The sequence below is a fragment of the Scylla paramamosain genome, chromosome 1, assembly GCF_035594125.1.
Source record: "Scylla paramamosain isolate STU-SP2022 chromosome 1, ASM3559412v1, whole genome shotgun sequence".
NCBI lineage: Eukaryota > Metazoa > Arthropoda > Malacostraca > Decapoda > Portunidae > Scylla > Scylla paramamosain.
In genome coordinates, this window is record NC_087151.1 from 33,730,276 (window position 1) to 33,745,192 (window position 14,917).

The 14,917-nt window shown below is 42.1% G+C and overlaps 1 protein-coding gene across 4 annotated transcripts in view; it reads right to left on the reverse strand.

Moving 5' to 3' along the window:
• The window catches only part of LOC135104243 (uncharacterized), a 46,000-nt gene that overhangs the window by 15,159 nt on the left and 15,924 nt on the right, over window positions 1–14,917 (reverse strand). For all 4 annotated transcript variants that reach the window (XM_064011417.1, XM_064011427.1, XM_064011433.1 and 1 more), the window contains 3 exons: window positions 1,457–1,582; window positions 1,193–1,322; window positions 352–504 (listed from right to left, as the gene is read on the reverse strand). In XM_064011417.1, coding sequence (XP_063867487.1) covers window positions 352–504; window positions 1,193–1,322; window positions 1,457–1,582 — 409 coding nt within the window. The remainder of the gene's footprint in view (window positions 1–351; window positions 505–1,192; window positions 1,323–1,456; window positions 1,583–14,917) is intronic.

Sequence of the window (14,917 nt, forward strand, 5' to 3'; positions counted from 1 at the left end):
TATGTTGTAGCAAGATTTTTTCTTTATTTATATACATTATATTCAAATGATTAATGGAGACAGACGTTTGTACACTGGATCTGCAAAGTAAGCTGGCATTCTGAGAACGTTTTACTCAATCATGTTTATCACGTTGAATATTTAGTATAAGAATTCTTAAAGAAGCGTTACTTGTTAAATTTTATTTATTATTGTTTACTTAACATTGTGATTAGAGCACTAGTCACTATTCAGTCTACAGCAAGTAAATCTTTGTTATTGTTGTTATTGTTGTTGTTGTTATTGTTGTTTATCAAGATATCGTGTCTTCAGAAAGGAAAGTTTTAAAATCCTAAAAACTTGGTCACCCACCTCCAATAGCATTCACCACGGCTTCCCTTGCCTTGTGGATGCCGCGCGTGAAGGCCGTCAGGTCGGGCCGCTTGCGTGCCCCTCGGTGAAACAGCACCAGAGACCGCTCGAATTCTCCCATGCCATACAGAGCCTCCGCCTGCACCAACACGGCTGTCACGGGATGAACACTCTTACGGTCATAACAGTAACACGACCCAGCCTTAAATAGCTCACCTTTTAATTCTAACGAGCCATAACCGTGCCGTTACACCTACAGAATTCGGGAAAAAAATGCCAATTAACATTAGCAAGACATAATGAATGTTACTGAAACCTCTTTAATTGTTCCTTCTAAACATGAGTGAATAGGAATAAAGAATAAACAAAGATTACAGCTACAAGAGAGTTGCTGGTTCATACTTTGCAGCCTTCCCTCGCACTCAGGTTCCATCTTTCACCGCACTTTCTTACTGCCGCTAAATATTCGCTGGTGTGATAAGGTCGAGTACCTTATAACATTAGTCCACTGGTCCACTGACATCTCCTTTCATGATTTTCTTATGCTTATACTCCTACTTAAAGTTGTCTCCACTTCAGTGGTACTTAAAATCGTCCCAATATAATTGTAATCCATTACCAACCATCATCATCACATCAGCTCATCTTCAACGTCCCACAAACATTTCGTAGATACCCTTTGAATATCTCAACTACGAGAGTCTCTTAAAATATCTCATGACCAACGCATTATCGCTCTGCATGCTGCTGTGAAAAAATCATGTAATGAACTTCGAATAAAAAAAAACGTGCACATCACGAATAAATTGGTGTCGAGGTCTGGAAAGGAAAAGCTACTCACCCTTTACCAGTGAAGGATCCTGCGTGAGTGCTGCCCGGGCATCCTCCAGGGCATCTTGCAGGTGGCCCAGCAGCAGATGACAGCGACCCCGCACCACCAGAGAAGCTGGGTCACCGCCGCTGTCCACCGCCTTATAAGAAATTTTGAATAGTAGTAACCAATAACCACTGGAGGGGGAGACAGACACTAACTGTGTTTTTATCATCAACACTATTCCAGCAAGTCTTTTCAGTCAAGGATAGTCATGTTATTCCCATGACAGACCTTCTGGGCGCAGGAAAGAGCGGTCTCCACCTTGCCCAGCGTGATGGCTCGCTGTGCCTCCGTCAGGTGCGCTGAGAAGTTAGTTTCTTCAGGCTGTACTAAGCGTCTTTCTTTTTTTCTTTTAACCTGAAGGTGGAAGCAAGTCAGTGCTTCGAGTTGTGGGGTGTCCGCTGGATAGAGGACAGGAGAGGGTTTGGGAATGCAGTGCCAGGCTCCCAGTGGATGCCGTGGCAGCGAGGGTGCCCACTGGGAACCTGGTGGCCGTACTCCCCGCCCTCCCTCCCCATCCCGGGCGGAGCGACAGTGGGGTTGGGGGTCGAGTTGTTTACAGTTGTTTGTTTTTAGTCCGTACTTTTATAGTCCAAGTATTCTCGTCATTACTGTGCTATTATAGTCTTTGCTGTTTTACTTGCATTTATACAACTTTGGATATTTATATTTTTAGTTTTAGTTCTACTTATTATCAAGCTTATTGAAGCATTTATGTGAAATTAGTATTAATTAAACGTTTTAATAATCTTTCAAAAGGGAGAAAGGGACAGAGTTGAAGAAGTATAAGGCTGGTGAACATTCAGACCGTGCTGGTGAATGTTTACGTCAACTCTGCCAGCGAAGGGAGGGCAGCACGCGCCACACATGAGCCGTCTGAATGTTCAGCAGCAAGTCACCAACTTAACCATTCGCATTCAGGAAAAAGATAACATCCCAAGAAACATATGGGTGCCTGGACGGACACATACAACACACAGCAGACCATGCGGACGGGCACGCAGCACGCACGCACACACACACACACACACACACACGTACACAAACACACACGCACGTCCATGCCAACGCACTGGACGGGACAAACAGGTGAGCAGCACACAGGTAAACACCCACTGACAACTGATGTATCTTGCAACATACTGGGCCTTATCAGCTACCAATTTAAATATACACAATGCATTTGCTTTATTGTATTTACATGAGACGTATTGCTCCGTACGATGATCCATGCAACACTACGTATGGCTGGGATGTGGCGGTCAGGATGTCTATCAGTCCTCTCAGTCTCCGTGGCAGTGAAAGAATATCATTGTCTTCTCCCCTTGTCCTCCCAGCCCTTTCACCGCCTCCCCTTCCACCCCCTCCCTTTCCCGCTCAGCCCCAACCCAGTACCACAAAATGAACATGACGAGCTGCGGTGTGACGTGAGTAGATTTTGTAAACACTTGCCTTGTGTAGAGTGTGCGTGTGTTCGTCATAGTTTAGGTGTTGTTGTCGTGGTGGTGGTGGTTGTGGTGGTGGCGGAGGTAGTGGTGGTGGTGGAGTCCCCAGACTTAAGATGAAGGTTCTTAAAACACATGTACAATAGATCACAGTCTGATGATTTGCGTGTCTTATTCTCTTTCTTCTTTTCTAACTTGCTTTCCTTCATTAAGGCAGTTGTGGTTGTCGTATTTGTGGACTTCCTATAAAAGTGGATGCATGTAATATCTTATATTGTGTGAGTTTGTATGCAGAAATGGGGGTGCATTCAGACAATAAGGGATTATATTTAGCTACATATCTAATTGCAGTAACCTTCCAAAGTTCCCGAGTCTCACTCAGCCTACAAAACCGCCTTCTCCATTCAGTTTCTGGCGTTAATTGGCAGATTACCTTAAGAGTTTCGTGTGGAAGTTATTCTAGTAAAGTTTAAGTGTTCTACTGCGTGTGTCTACTCATTCGTGACAGAATATTTGAAGGCATTTGAATCCATAATTTTATCAACGGCAATTCCATTGCTAACAAAACAAATCAAAGCTGGATGATCATTTTGAAACCCGTGGCGGTAATATTGAATGCAGTGAACATTCTTTGTAGACTTGTGAAATTGTAAGAAATCTAGAGATCCCACATATTTATTTGGATCCGCCTCAAAGACTGTTCTGTTGTTTCTTGACCCAAACCCACCTTTCCAAAAGATTTCGTCGGAATATATTATAATTTGAAACACCTTACAGACAGACAAACAAAAATGGATAAGGCATAATCTAAACGTTACGAGCTGAAGCGCTTTGTGGTGACTTAAATGCATTCTGGTTTCAGGGTACGAGTGGCAGGTGGATGTGGTGAATGTGGAGGATGTGGTAGTGGTGGTGGTAGATGTGATGGTGATGGTGATAATAGAGGAGATGGAGAAAGTAGTGGTGGTAGAGGTGGACGAGGAGAGCTTAAATATAATGAAGTCCTGCATTGACTTTCGAAAACGCTCATTTAATCACCAAATCACTAAGAAAACTCAAATGTCTCCATAAAACCCTTCATTATATTCATAACGGGAAACTATTAGGTATGCATTTCACGAATGAAACACGGGGCTCTCAGTGACAGTCTAAATCTCTAATTTAATTGTCATATAAAGTGTTGATTTCCTGACTTTCGTAAAGCAAAACTACAGGGTCAGATTGAAACATACATAAAACCTGTAACATAAAATTTACGAGTGACCACAGAGTTAAATAAAGCCAGGTTACGTTAGCTTAAATTTCGTTAGGTTTGGTTTGGTTTGGTTCGATTTCGTTTAGGTTTGCTTAGGTTAAGTTTGATTTGATTTAGGTTTTATTTGATTTAGTTTGGTTAGATTTGATAAGAGGAATTCACTTCTCACGCATCTTTCATATTGGTGCATTCTCAAACCTTTCGGTGTCTTATCTTGACTGCTAACAGGCTTCAGGGAATATTTTGGGGATTTTTAAAACGCGTTCATGACTCTAGCGATATTAAAAAAAAAAAAATTCTACCTCATCACTGGAAAAAAAAAATATTCATGAATGAAATATTCATGAATAATAAAAATGGTCTTGGTGGGGAGAAAAAAAAAAAAAAAAAAAAGCGTTTGGAAATACTGGCCATATAAGCACGTCTCCACCTCCCTACTCGGCGAAATAAGTAAACAGCCAAATAAGTAAATCATGCTACTTAGAAAAATACGTATATTCTAAAATGATCGAGCGGTGTCCTTGTGAGAGCGTCAGTGTTCATGGAAATCTGACACCTCGTAACATCGTAAACTAATTATTCTGTGACGGTGAGGCGATAAACGTGCATGAGAGAGAGAGAGAGAGAGAGAGAGAGAGAGAGAGAGAGAGAGAGAGAGAGAGAGAGAGAGAGAGAGAGAGAGAGAGAGAGAGAGAGAGAGAGACCCAGGACCCAGGACCAAAAAAATACATGCCTACGAAAAAAAGGATGACCCGGAAATGCAGGCGTTTTCGGAACCCCAACTGCTGGCTGACCACGGAAGGGGAAGAAAAAAAAACTGATGAAAAAAAAAAATTAAAGAGGCTCTAGACAAGACACGCGACAGGAGTAGACACGCGACCCGCACCACTTTGACACACACACACACACACACACACACTGCGGGATCAGATGGTTGCGTGTGTCTCCCAAGATGACCTCACGGACTGGCACACTTTTTCCATCACGGGGCATCGTTACGTGAGAGAACTTCCGTCGTATCTCAAGTGCATTACGTTCACCACCATCTCTACCTCCGGCGATATGTACGCAAGAGTAGTGGTGTAGCATTGTCTGGTCTCAGTGTGTTGTCTCTAACATAGTCATTCGGGAGGAGGTTCTTCGTAATGTTGATTCTGTTCCGTGAGTCGTCTGGTCCCACTCCGGTGGCGTGACGAGGTTATGTGAGTACGAGGTTCTGGGAGTGGATTAGTATTTGCTTTTGGCTTTTGGAACCTTTCTGCTTGATTTTTTTTTTTTTTTTTTCTTGGTGGGATGGGAAAAAGGTGGTTTTGTGGGTTATTTTCTAGGTTCTTCGTCTTCGTCTTCTTTGGCTTCTTGTTCTTCGTCGTTGTCTTACTCTTCTCGTTTTTCTTTTTTTGGGGGGCTTTTTTTTAACACCTGATGAATCACATTTGCAGTTTTTAGGCAGAGGTGCTTTTGCGGATTATTTTCAAGGTTTGCTCCTTCTCCCTCTCTCCTGCATCTTTTTTCTTTTCTTTTTCTTTTTTTCTTTTTCTCCTCCTCCTCCTCCTCCTCCTCCTCCTCCTCCTCCTCCTCCTCCTCCTCCTCCTCCTCCTCCTCCTCCTTCTTCTTCTTCTTCTTCTTCTTCTCCAACTCTTGGTCACTTGTATACACACATAAGAACAAAGAGCTGAGGGCGTTCCTGTGATGTATGTATGTTTGTAGTCTCTTTGTTGTGTTGTGTGGGCGGGACGTGCCGGGAAGCGGACGTTCACCTCAGTTACCAAGTCATTCACGTATTATCTTGTTCTTTGCTGTCATGTAAATCTCACTTTTTGGTTAAACTTTTCTCTCATAATAATTTTGTTGTGTGTGTGTGTGTGCGTGTGTATGTGTGTGTGTGTGTGTGTGTGTCTGTCTGACATAATTATTCATCAAAGGATTATAAATGTATCTGCATCCCATTCGTGGTCGTCTGGTGGACAAATTGACTTCTGTGGATATTCCAGGGTCTAGCCTTCCGTTCTTCATTATCATTTATCTCGCCTCCACCATCAGTCAGCAGCTTATGCATGTAAGTTTCATCTTCTGGTTGTGTCGCGATTTCGTGTTACTGTGTTTCAGGCTATCCATCATTTCCTGCCATTTCGTCGCTTTAGCCTCACGCTCAGTGGGCGCAATTTTCGGAAATGGGAATATAAAACGAAATAAAAAGAAATAAATAAAAGAAAGAAAAGAAGTCTCAAAGAAAACCTAGGTGGTAAGGATGGCGGTCACGTGATGGTGGGTAGCAGGAGCATGACGCCGCAGGAGTATTAATCATGGCAGATGACATTACGTGGTTTCTATTGCTTCAATCAGCCACACTATATGTTTATCGCAAGGCAGCGCCCGCCAGTGCCTGCAGCCTCTCGCGTGACGGAGCGGAGCCTCGCGTGCCCAACGCCAACCCTCCCTCAGGCACAGGGGTGGCTCGTTGCCCTCGCCGGATATTGTTACAACTTCCTGTGCACGCCCCTCGTCACCACTCACAATCATTTTCTTCTCCTCGTCCCTGTGTCAATACTGTATTTAAGGTGTTATTGCCGTGCTTGGCAATAACACACCACAGCGGCGCATCGCTTACAGTGCCCTCACCTATCGCTTGCTGAATTGAGGTACCTCATTCAGTCCAGATTCTCAAGAAATATATACAGAGGAAAAACTGAGTAACGGATGAATAACTGCGCGAAGTAAGTTTATTAACGTTGACTTGTGCTAAATCTTTATTTTTGATGGCCAGTACCTTTGTCATTTGAAGTATTCACCTTCCCTACTCATCCCGCACGTCTCGACTCGAATCCTGGACCGAGCTGTTGAGTTTCCCCTGTGTACTGATAGATGAGCGGGCACGCTTGGCGACACACGGAGAAGATAAACTGTAATAACCACTGTGCCAGAGTTGGTCCTGAAGTGAAGATTTTTTTAACACCAGTCTCATACGCCAAGGAGACGAAGACGAGCGCCGTGGCAAGGAGTAACGCAAGCAAGTGAACAAGATATTTACACCCGCCTTAAAACTTTTCATATACTTTCTGGACACCTTTCACTTAGCGGCCCCATCCCCTCTCTCCATGTCCGACACATCTGTTGACTGACTCATGCTTTCATCTTGACCTTGGCGATGTGCGAAGGTCGTGCTGGAGGTCAGACACGAGCTCATGTTGGCTGGAGGAGAGTTTGAAAAAGCGGATCGCGAGGCTTATTGATCCCGGCGGCACGAACGTCTTCCTGACCCGGGGTAATTGTGTTTGCATGACCGACGGTGTTTCCTTCGCCTTGACGTGTCCACAGCTTCTCTGTACAAACTGCAGAGTATGAGGAGACACGCGCCGCGCTTGGTGGTTCACAAGAAAATCGCTGTGGTATGCAGGTTCAAGAGCGTCGTGATTTAAATGCATGACTTTTTAAATGGTAATTCCCTCATTTTACAATTTTACTTGCACAGTGTAATTATGGTCTATATTTGGCTGGATATGCATAGGGGTGGTGGTTGTGGTGGTGGTTGTGGTGATGGTGGTAATAGTAGTAGTAGTAGTAATAGTAGAAGTAGTAGTAGTAGTAGTAGTAGTAGTAATGTTTTTGTTATTTTTATTATAGTAGTAGTAGTAGCAGTAGCAGTTGGTAGTAGTTAGTAGTAACAGTTAATTATGTGAAAAGGAATTCGGAGTATACAGAGTTTCAAAGTTGGTAGTTTAGATGTAGTATATTTGCTAATTGGCGGATTAATTTACTGACCTGAGTGACTCGTTATATGCACGTAGCTACAACTGCGACTGAACCCTATTTGATGATACTGGTTAGTGGCTAGAAGAATATTCCTCACTACGGAAACAAAGAAAAAATACCTTATATAAATCTAAATCCCTGAACTGCCTCTCGTATTTGGTTGGAAAGCATGAATTATATAACAGTCAATATCGTATAACTTGTAAACCTCCAAAAAAATAAAAGACGTCAGAATTGCGTATCGGCGCTACAAGTCAACAACACAAAAAAAATATATATATTAGTTGAATATATTAACTGATTGGTGATGTGTGAATGGAGTTATGTTATAGCTAGATAAACGACTCGTTCAACTTAAATGACAATAAAGCATCAATAGTTTTTTTTTCTTTTCCTTTCTTTTCCATTGCTTCTAGCGGAGTTTACTTGCACTATAAATTAAGTTTGTTTTGAAACCGAAAGAGTAAATGTGAGATTGAAATTTGGACGGGAACTAGTTTTTTTTCTTGTGGGATAATTTCTGATAATGGAAAATTTTGAAATACCACTTTTTTTACATGTTTTAGTGTAAGTTCTCGAGCATTCCACGTTAAATAATGTTGGTTGTCTCAAAACTCTGTACCTCATCGTTGTGAGAATGTGAGTCAGTAAAACATGACATGACGCTCTTTGTAATGTACGAGATGATGATGATGATGATGATGATGATGATGATGATAGTAGTAGAAAGAAGAGGAATAAAAAAAAGAAAAACAACGACGACGACGACGATGACAACAAGACGAAAACGAAGAAGAGAGAAAAAAAAGGTGAAGCTACAAATCCTAGGGCTATCAGCGGCCAGCCACCTCGCCTACCTGTTCATCCTCCGCTTCCTTCACGCGCTGATCGATAAGTAAGCAATACCTGTCCGGCATGGAGGAGGAGGAGGAGGAGGAGGAGGAGGCGGGCTTCAGTGGCTCAAATCTACTCGAGGCTGTGTTCATTTGCAAAGTTCAGCCTTGTGTTTGTATGCCCCGAATAAGATCATAAAGGAAGCTGCAAGAAGACATCAGGCCGACACGTGGAAGTCCCTGTACGAAAAACACTTACTTACTTTCTTCCACCTATCATTTTCGTCCATAAATTTGTCTACTCTTCCTTTGAAGCTTCCTAATGACTCAGCACTAACAGTCTGATTAATGTGTCTATTCCATTCATCTACCACTCTACTTGAAAACTTCTTTTTTTTTTATCTAAGTTTACACCAATTCTATCTCCCTTATCATCCGTTGCTTCAAAATCGTCGCTTGCATTCAGGATTTTGGTCGAGGGAGGATGAAAAATGAAAGGGAACAGTAAAGCCTCAGAGGAAACACATTCGTGAAGGGAAGACAGTTGAGAATGCAACAAATCTAACTTATATAACAGATAATAGGTTTACTCGTGACTTTACCTCTCCGGTTAATAATGTAGAAACCTTGTTAATCTATCACTAAAGTCATAAAAACGCCCATAAAAAACCGTACCACTTCAACTAGAGCCTTTAGAATGTAGTGAAGGTGTGGCGCAAAAGTGTTTCAGAATATGGTCCATAATGCTAGTCGTCGTCCATCCTGCAGAGTGTTCAAGAGACCCCAGATCACAAGACAGGCGCTAAAAGGTGAGCAAAAGTGGGTGGGAGCGAGGACAGAAATGGTGAACTGGCTATATAGAACAGAATACCTTTCCTTGTTGTAAGAGGGAGAGGATAATGACGACGATGACGATGATGATGATGATGATGATAATAATAATAATAATAATAATAATAATAATAATAATAATAATAATAATAGTAATAATAATAATAATAATAATAATAATAATAATAATAATAATAATAATGTGAACAAAAGGACAGCCGATAGAATTCTCTCTCTCTCTCTCTCTCTCTCTCTCTCTCTCTCTCTCTCTCTCTCTCTCTCTCTCTCTCTCTCTCTCTCTCTCTCTCTCTCTCTCTCTCTTCCTTGATCGACTCGACGCTTTCTCCTTTCCTGCTCTCTCTCTCTCTCTCTCTCTCTCTCTCTCTCTCTCTCTCTCTCTCTCTCTCTCTCTCTCTCTCTCTCTCTCTCTCTCTCTCTCTCTCTCTCTTCCTACCCGCGTATTTCTTCCTTGCTGTATAAATAAAGGGAGTATTTTCGTTATGCACTGCCCTCCCCGGCTCTCCTATTCTCCGGTGATATCGAACGGTCATCCCGGCGGGGCTGCGTGACCTCTCTGCCGGGCCCACGTAATTACGGCCCAGGAATATTACAATCCAGACTCGAGGGAGACTTTTCTTTCTTTTCCCTCAAATAACAACACGTCCTGACCAGCGCCTCCGGAAGGGGAACCTGATTTACCTACTACATTGGTGGAAAAACTGTGTGTGTGTGTGTGTGTGTGTGTGTGTGTGTGTGTGTGTGTGTGTGTTTCCCTTTTTTACTTTTTTTTTTTTATAGCGGACGACAAAGTTGGCTTGGTAGATTGACAGGCAGATAATGAGATGGATGGACGGATGAGTAAATAGATGATTTTTCTCTTTTGATTTTATTTATTTTTTTATGCTATTTTACTTTTTTTTTTTTTGGGGGGGGGGTTGAGGGCAGAAAGAAAGGATGAGTAGGTTGATGTGTTAGTAAGTGGATAGATAGATGGATAGGTAAATGTATGAATGGGAACAATTTATCTTTTTTTTTCAGACGACAGGAAGTAGTAGGTAAATAGATAGATAAGGAGATAACTGGATGCATAGATATAATAGATGAATAGATAAATAGATAGATAAATAGATAGGTGGACAAATGGTTGAATGAACGCATATATAGAAGAAAATAATATATAATGAATAACATACAAGTCACCACAGCGGAAGATGATCAGCTAAGTTCTTGAGGTAATCACGATTTTTTGCAATATCTTAGCCCCCTCTTCTCATATTAACCGGCAGAGGGTAGTGATGGTGGTGGTGGTGGTGATGGTGGTGGTGGTGGGTAGGGGTAGGAGAGGAGCCTTTTTTTTTTATGACTAGCCCCATAAGCCAGCGAGAGCGAGGGCAAGGCCGGGACTGGTCTTAATGCTCCTTATAATTAGTATCCTCGGTAATTGCAGTTTCTCCCGACCCCTGGTTCTTCCTGACACTAACCCGCCACAACGCAGGTCCCCCATTAACATTCTCGTTCCCTTCGCATCATCCAAGTCTGACTGCAAATATTTCCAGCTTATTTACCTCACTTTACATCCTCAGGTGTGACGTGCGCTCAAAGTCTTAATTACCAGAGCCCGCTTCCTGCCCGACCCCGCCACCTTAATTCACCTCTCGCAGCGTATCTCTATAATCCTCACTCCCCTTGTAATTATGGCCTGAAGCAGGGTCAAGGCGACGACCCAGAGGCCTGAATGGGCGCGTGATTCCCTCCATGAATGTTCCTCGTGGTGATGACCGTGAAAAAAGTGTCCATGCGCTCGGATTAAGTGTGATTAAAGTGGTATTTGACGATGCTTCACCCCCTGTCGTTCGTTGCGGCGCGGCCAGGGAGAGAGTGAAGGAGGTGCGAGTGAACTAATGATTCCTGACGCGGTGAAATAATGATATTGGGACTATATGAAGGAACGAACAGAGGGAAAAGTGGATGTAAGAACGCAGGCAGTGACAGGTAAGACTGCAGATTCGAGTTTGACGAATTGACAAGTAAGCAGTGTGAAAGAGTGGTTGTAAATAGATGTACTGATATAGAAGTAAATGTGGGAGATATGTGAACGAGTGGACAGTAAGAATAATTGGATAAACTGATGATAATTATAAAAACGAAAAATTACTAGTCTCTTAATCTTTTATGTGTGTAGTCGATGAAAAACTCAACACCCCACGAGATATTTGAAAAAAAAAAAAGTACGTACAAGCTCTAGTTCTTACATTCAATTTATCGTTGTTTTTCATCTTTGCATATATCGTTATTTAAATATTATTACTTTCTTAGGTTGCCTGTATATTAATAGTGCAAGAGAGTGCATTACCCACCCTGATTCTCATCCCTCACCGACACTTGTCAAGGAGAACCTGTCACTAAACACCCAGACGAATCCCAAAGACGCCCACCAGTACACATAATTATACTGTTTGCTTCTCAGGTATGCCTCGTTTTTGTCAGTCGTATGCAGAGTGAGATAGGAAAAAGAAAAAAAACATGAATCATAATGATCTACGTAAACATACAGTTCTGCAACACACATAAGCTAAAATAAAGTTGAATGACTAAGAAGACAGAAAATAAACACGTCTATGTATAAACAGTTCTGCAAATGATACTTAAAACAGAAGCAACAGATAAACAACACGCTTACAATACACGGGAATGAAACAAAGGACGCACATTTGCACACCTCACAGCACATCAGACAGGTGAGATATACACAGGAGCACACACACACACACACACACACACACACACACACACACACACACACACACACACACACACACACACACACACACACACACACACACACACACACACACACACACACACACATAGACAAGACAGGCACAGACGCAGACACACAAACACGGTTGGCATACACAAAAGCGAGACAACCAAAACCAAATTGATATGCAGACAAAGCACATTCCAGAAACAAAAGGTGTATGTACAAAGGCCACAGTTTAACCTCCCAGGCTTGTTATGCATTCGTGTTTGCCTGAAAATTAACACCAAGTGGAGATCTCGGGTATTATTAGATCCCTATGACGCAGACACATGCAGGAAGAAAAAATCAATTAAAAAGAAAACGTTACAATTCATAATGGGAGGCTGAACGGACAAGAGCAGCAGCGATGATGGAGAAAACGTTTCTGGAGGCGAAGAGCAAGGCATCGATGGTAATATATATATATATATATATATATATATATATATATATATATATATATATATATATATATATATATATATATATATATATATATATATATATATATATATATATATATATATATATATATATATATATATATATATATATATATATATTAAAATGCATATAGCTTTCCTAGCAGCAGATGTCGAGGTTCATTTCTTATATACAACCAGGGTAACTTTAGCCATTTCATGCACGAGCCGTTCCTCCCTCCCCGTAACTATGTACAAAACGGCTGGTCATTCACAATTTTTTGCCTCTCATTCTTAATCTCGTTAGCATTGTCTCGTATTGCACTTTTCGAGAGAGGTCATAAAGGGTCAGGATGAGATCACCTTACTTTACAATAGCGTCTTCACTGTAGTAGAACTGAAAGCAATCTTGATATGCAATCTTGTGAAGAGAAATAAGGACGTATATTGTTGAGAAAACTGATAAGACGGTTTTGGCGAGAAAGCCAAATGAGGCCACAATGTAATATTATTCAAGCGTCAGGTGGTGGTAGTGGTGGTGGTGGTGGTGGTGGTGGTGGTGGTGGTGGTGGTGGTGTTGTTGGGGGTAGTGGAAGTGAAGGAAAATTGTGTGAAAGTGAAATAACAAAGAAGATTGAGAAAGGCAATTTGAGGTGCACAATCAAAAATGCTGTGAATTGTGAAGAGAGGCAACGGCGTCTGTGTGTGTGTGTGTGTGTGTGTGTGTGTGTGTGTGTGTGTGTGTGTGTGTGTGTGTGTGTGTGTGTGTGTGTGTGTGTGTGTGTGTGTGTGTGTGTGTGTGTGTGTGTGTGTGCGTGTGTGCGCGCGTTTGTGTGTAGAAGTTGTAAATTCGGTGTGTAGTTTTACAGAAAACAAAAAGCTCTGCACATAAATGAATATTTCATTCAGTGAATACACATGTAATTCTTATGTATGAAGATTAGAGTTTTGATGTCTAGTGCTAACTAGTTGTGAAGTGCGTGTGTGGTGTGTGTGTGTGTGTGTGTGTGTGTGTGGCCTGAAGTGCTTCAGTTGTGTGGGTGTAGAAGGTGCAAAGGAGGGGGGGGGGAGTGTTAGTTGACGAGTAGGTGCAGACAGGTGGCGATGACTGACAATGGTTATCGCAATAATATTGGATGCAGGTGAGAGGGCAACAGTGAGTCGATTATCGGAAGCGTGGTAGTGGCAGTGGTTGTGAGAATGATGGTATGGTATTGACACATCCAATCCGTCCTGTAGGGCAAGTGCGGTCATAGTGAACCCGTTGTAGCGAATGTTGGTATATACAGCAGGTGTGTGTGTGTGTGTGTGTGTGTGTGTGTGTGTGTGTGTGTGTGTGTGTGTGTGTAGCGGCGGCACAGAGGCAGCATAGAGGTAATGAAAAAAGGGACGGCGGTCAGCACCGTTCCTGAGGAGCGGTAGAAGATCCAGAGAGAAACTAGTAAAGAAGTTTGTTTTCTCTTCTTTTTTAGTTATTCAGGTCTTTTGCTGAATTAAGGAGGAGTCAAATTTGTAAGGTATAATTAGTTAGCAGATGATTAGTTAGACACTGAGAAGATATTATTTAGAGTGTTGAATTTTAGTGAGATGTGACTAACAAGATGCAAAACTGTTCACAAGTTTGCTGATCATGTCAGTGACACAGACGCCAAAAGTGCTTTCTTGTGTCAGTTCATCTACCGTCTAATCTGTTACTGTCCGTGTTAGCAACCCGGTGGCCAGTATGTCGTATAGTACGCCTTGGCAGGTCAGGCCTGTGTTGGGTTTGACAGGTTCAGGCGTCACACTTCCAACCTGACAGACCAACCACCAGAAGTCATGAGGGCAGTGACCTAAAACCAGCAATTCTCAGTTCCATATCACCTAAGGCACCGCAGATTTCAATATCATGATATTTTGCGAACCTCAGTTATTGTTTATAGTAAGAAGTTTATAAAATAGATTCATGAAAGATTGAAAAGTTCGAAAGAAAGTTTCTTAATCATACTAAATTTTTTGGCATCTACTGCAAGTTTCACCGAGATAATTTAATGGATTCTGTAGTAACTGCATGGCTTAGTTTGTGCCAGTGTGTGCCAGTGGATGCTTACGTGTCTGGCAGCGCGGGCAGTGGTGGCGCTTTCGGTGAGAAATACTGGTTTTAGCCCGTCGCCACAACCTACAATGTTGTTAAGTCATTTGTGATGTTTGTACTGGACAGTTTAATTTACTGTACATTTGACTGTTGGGGTTGCTAGTGTGGTCGCAGCTTCCTTGTGAGTATTGTTGGTTGTTATTTATAAATGTACACACACAATGGATTCCGATTTCACACCTAAGCAGTTATCGGACAGAACGTACAATACATAAAGGA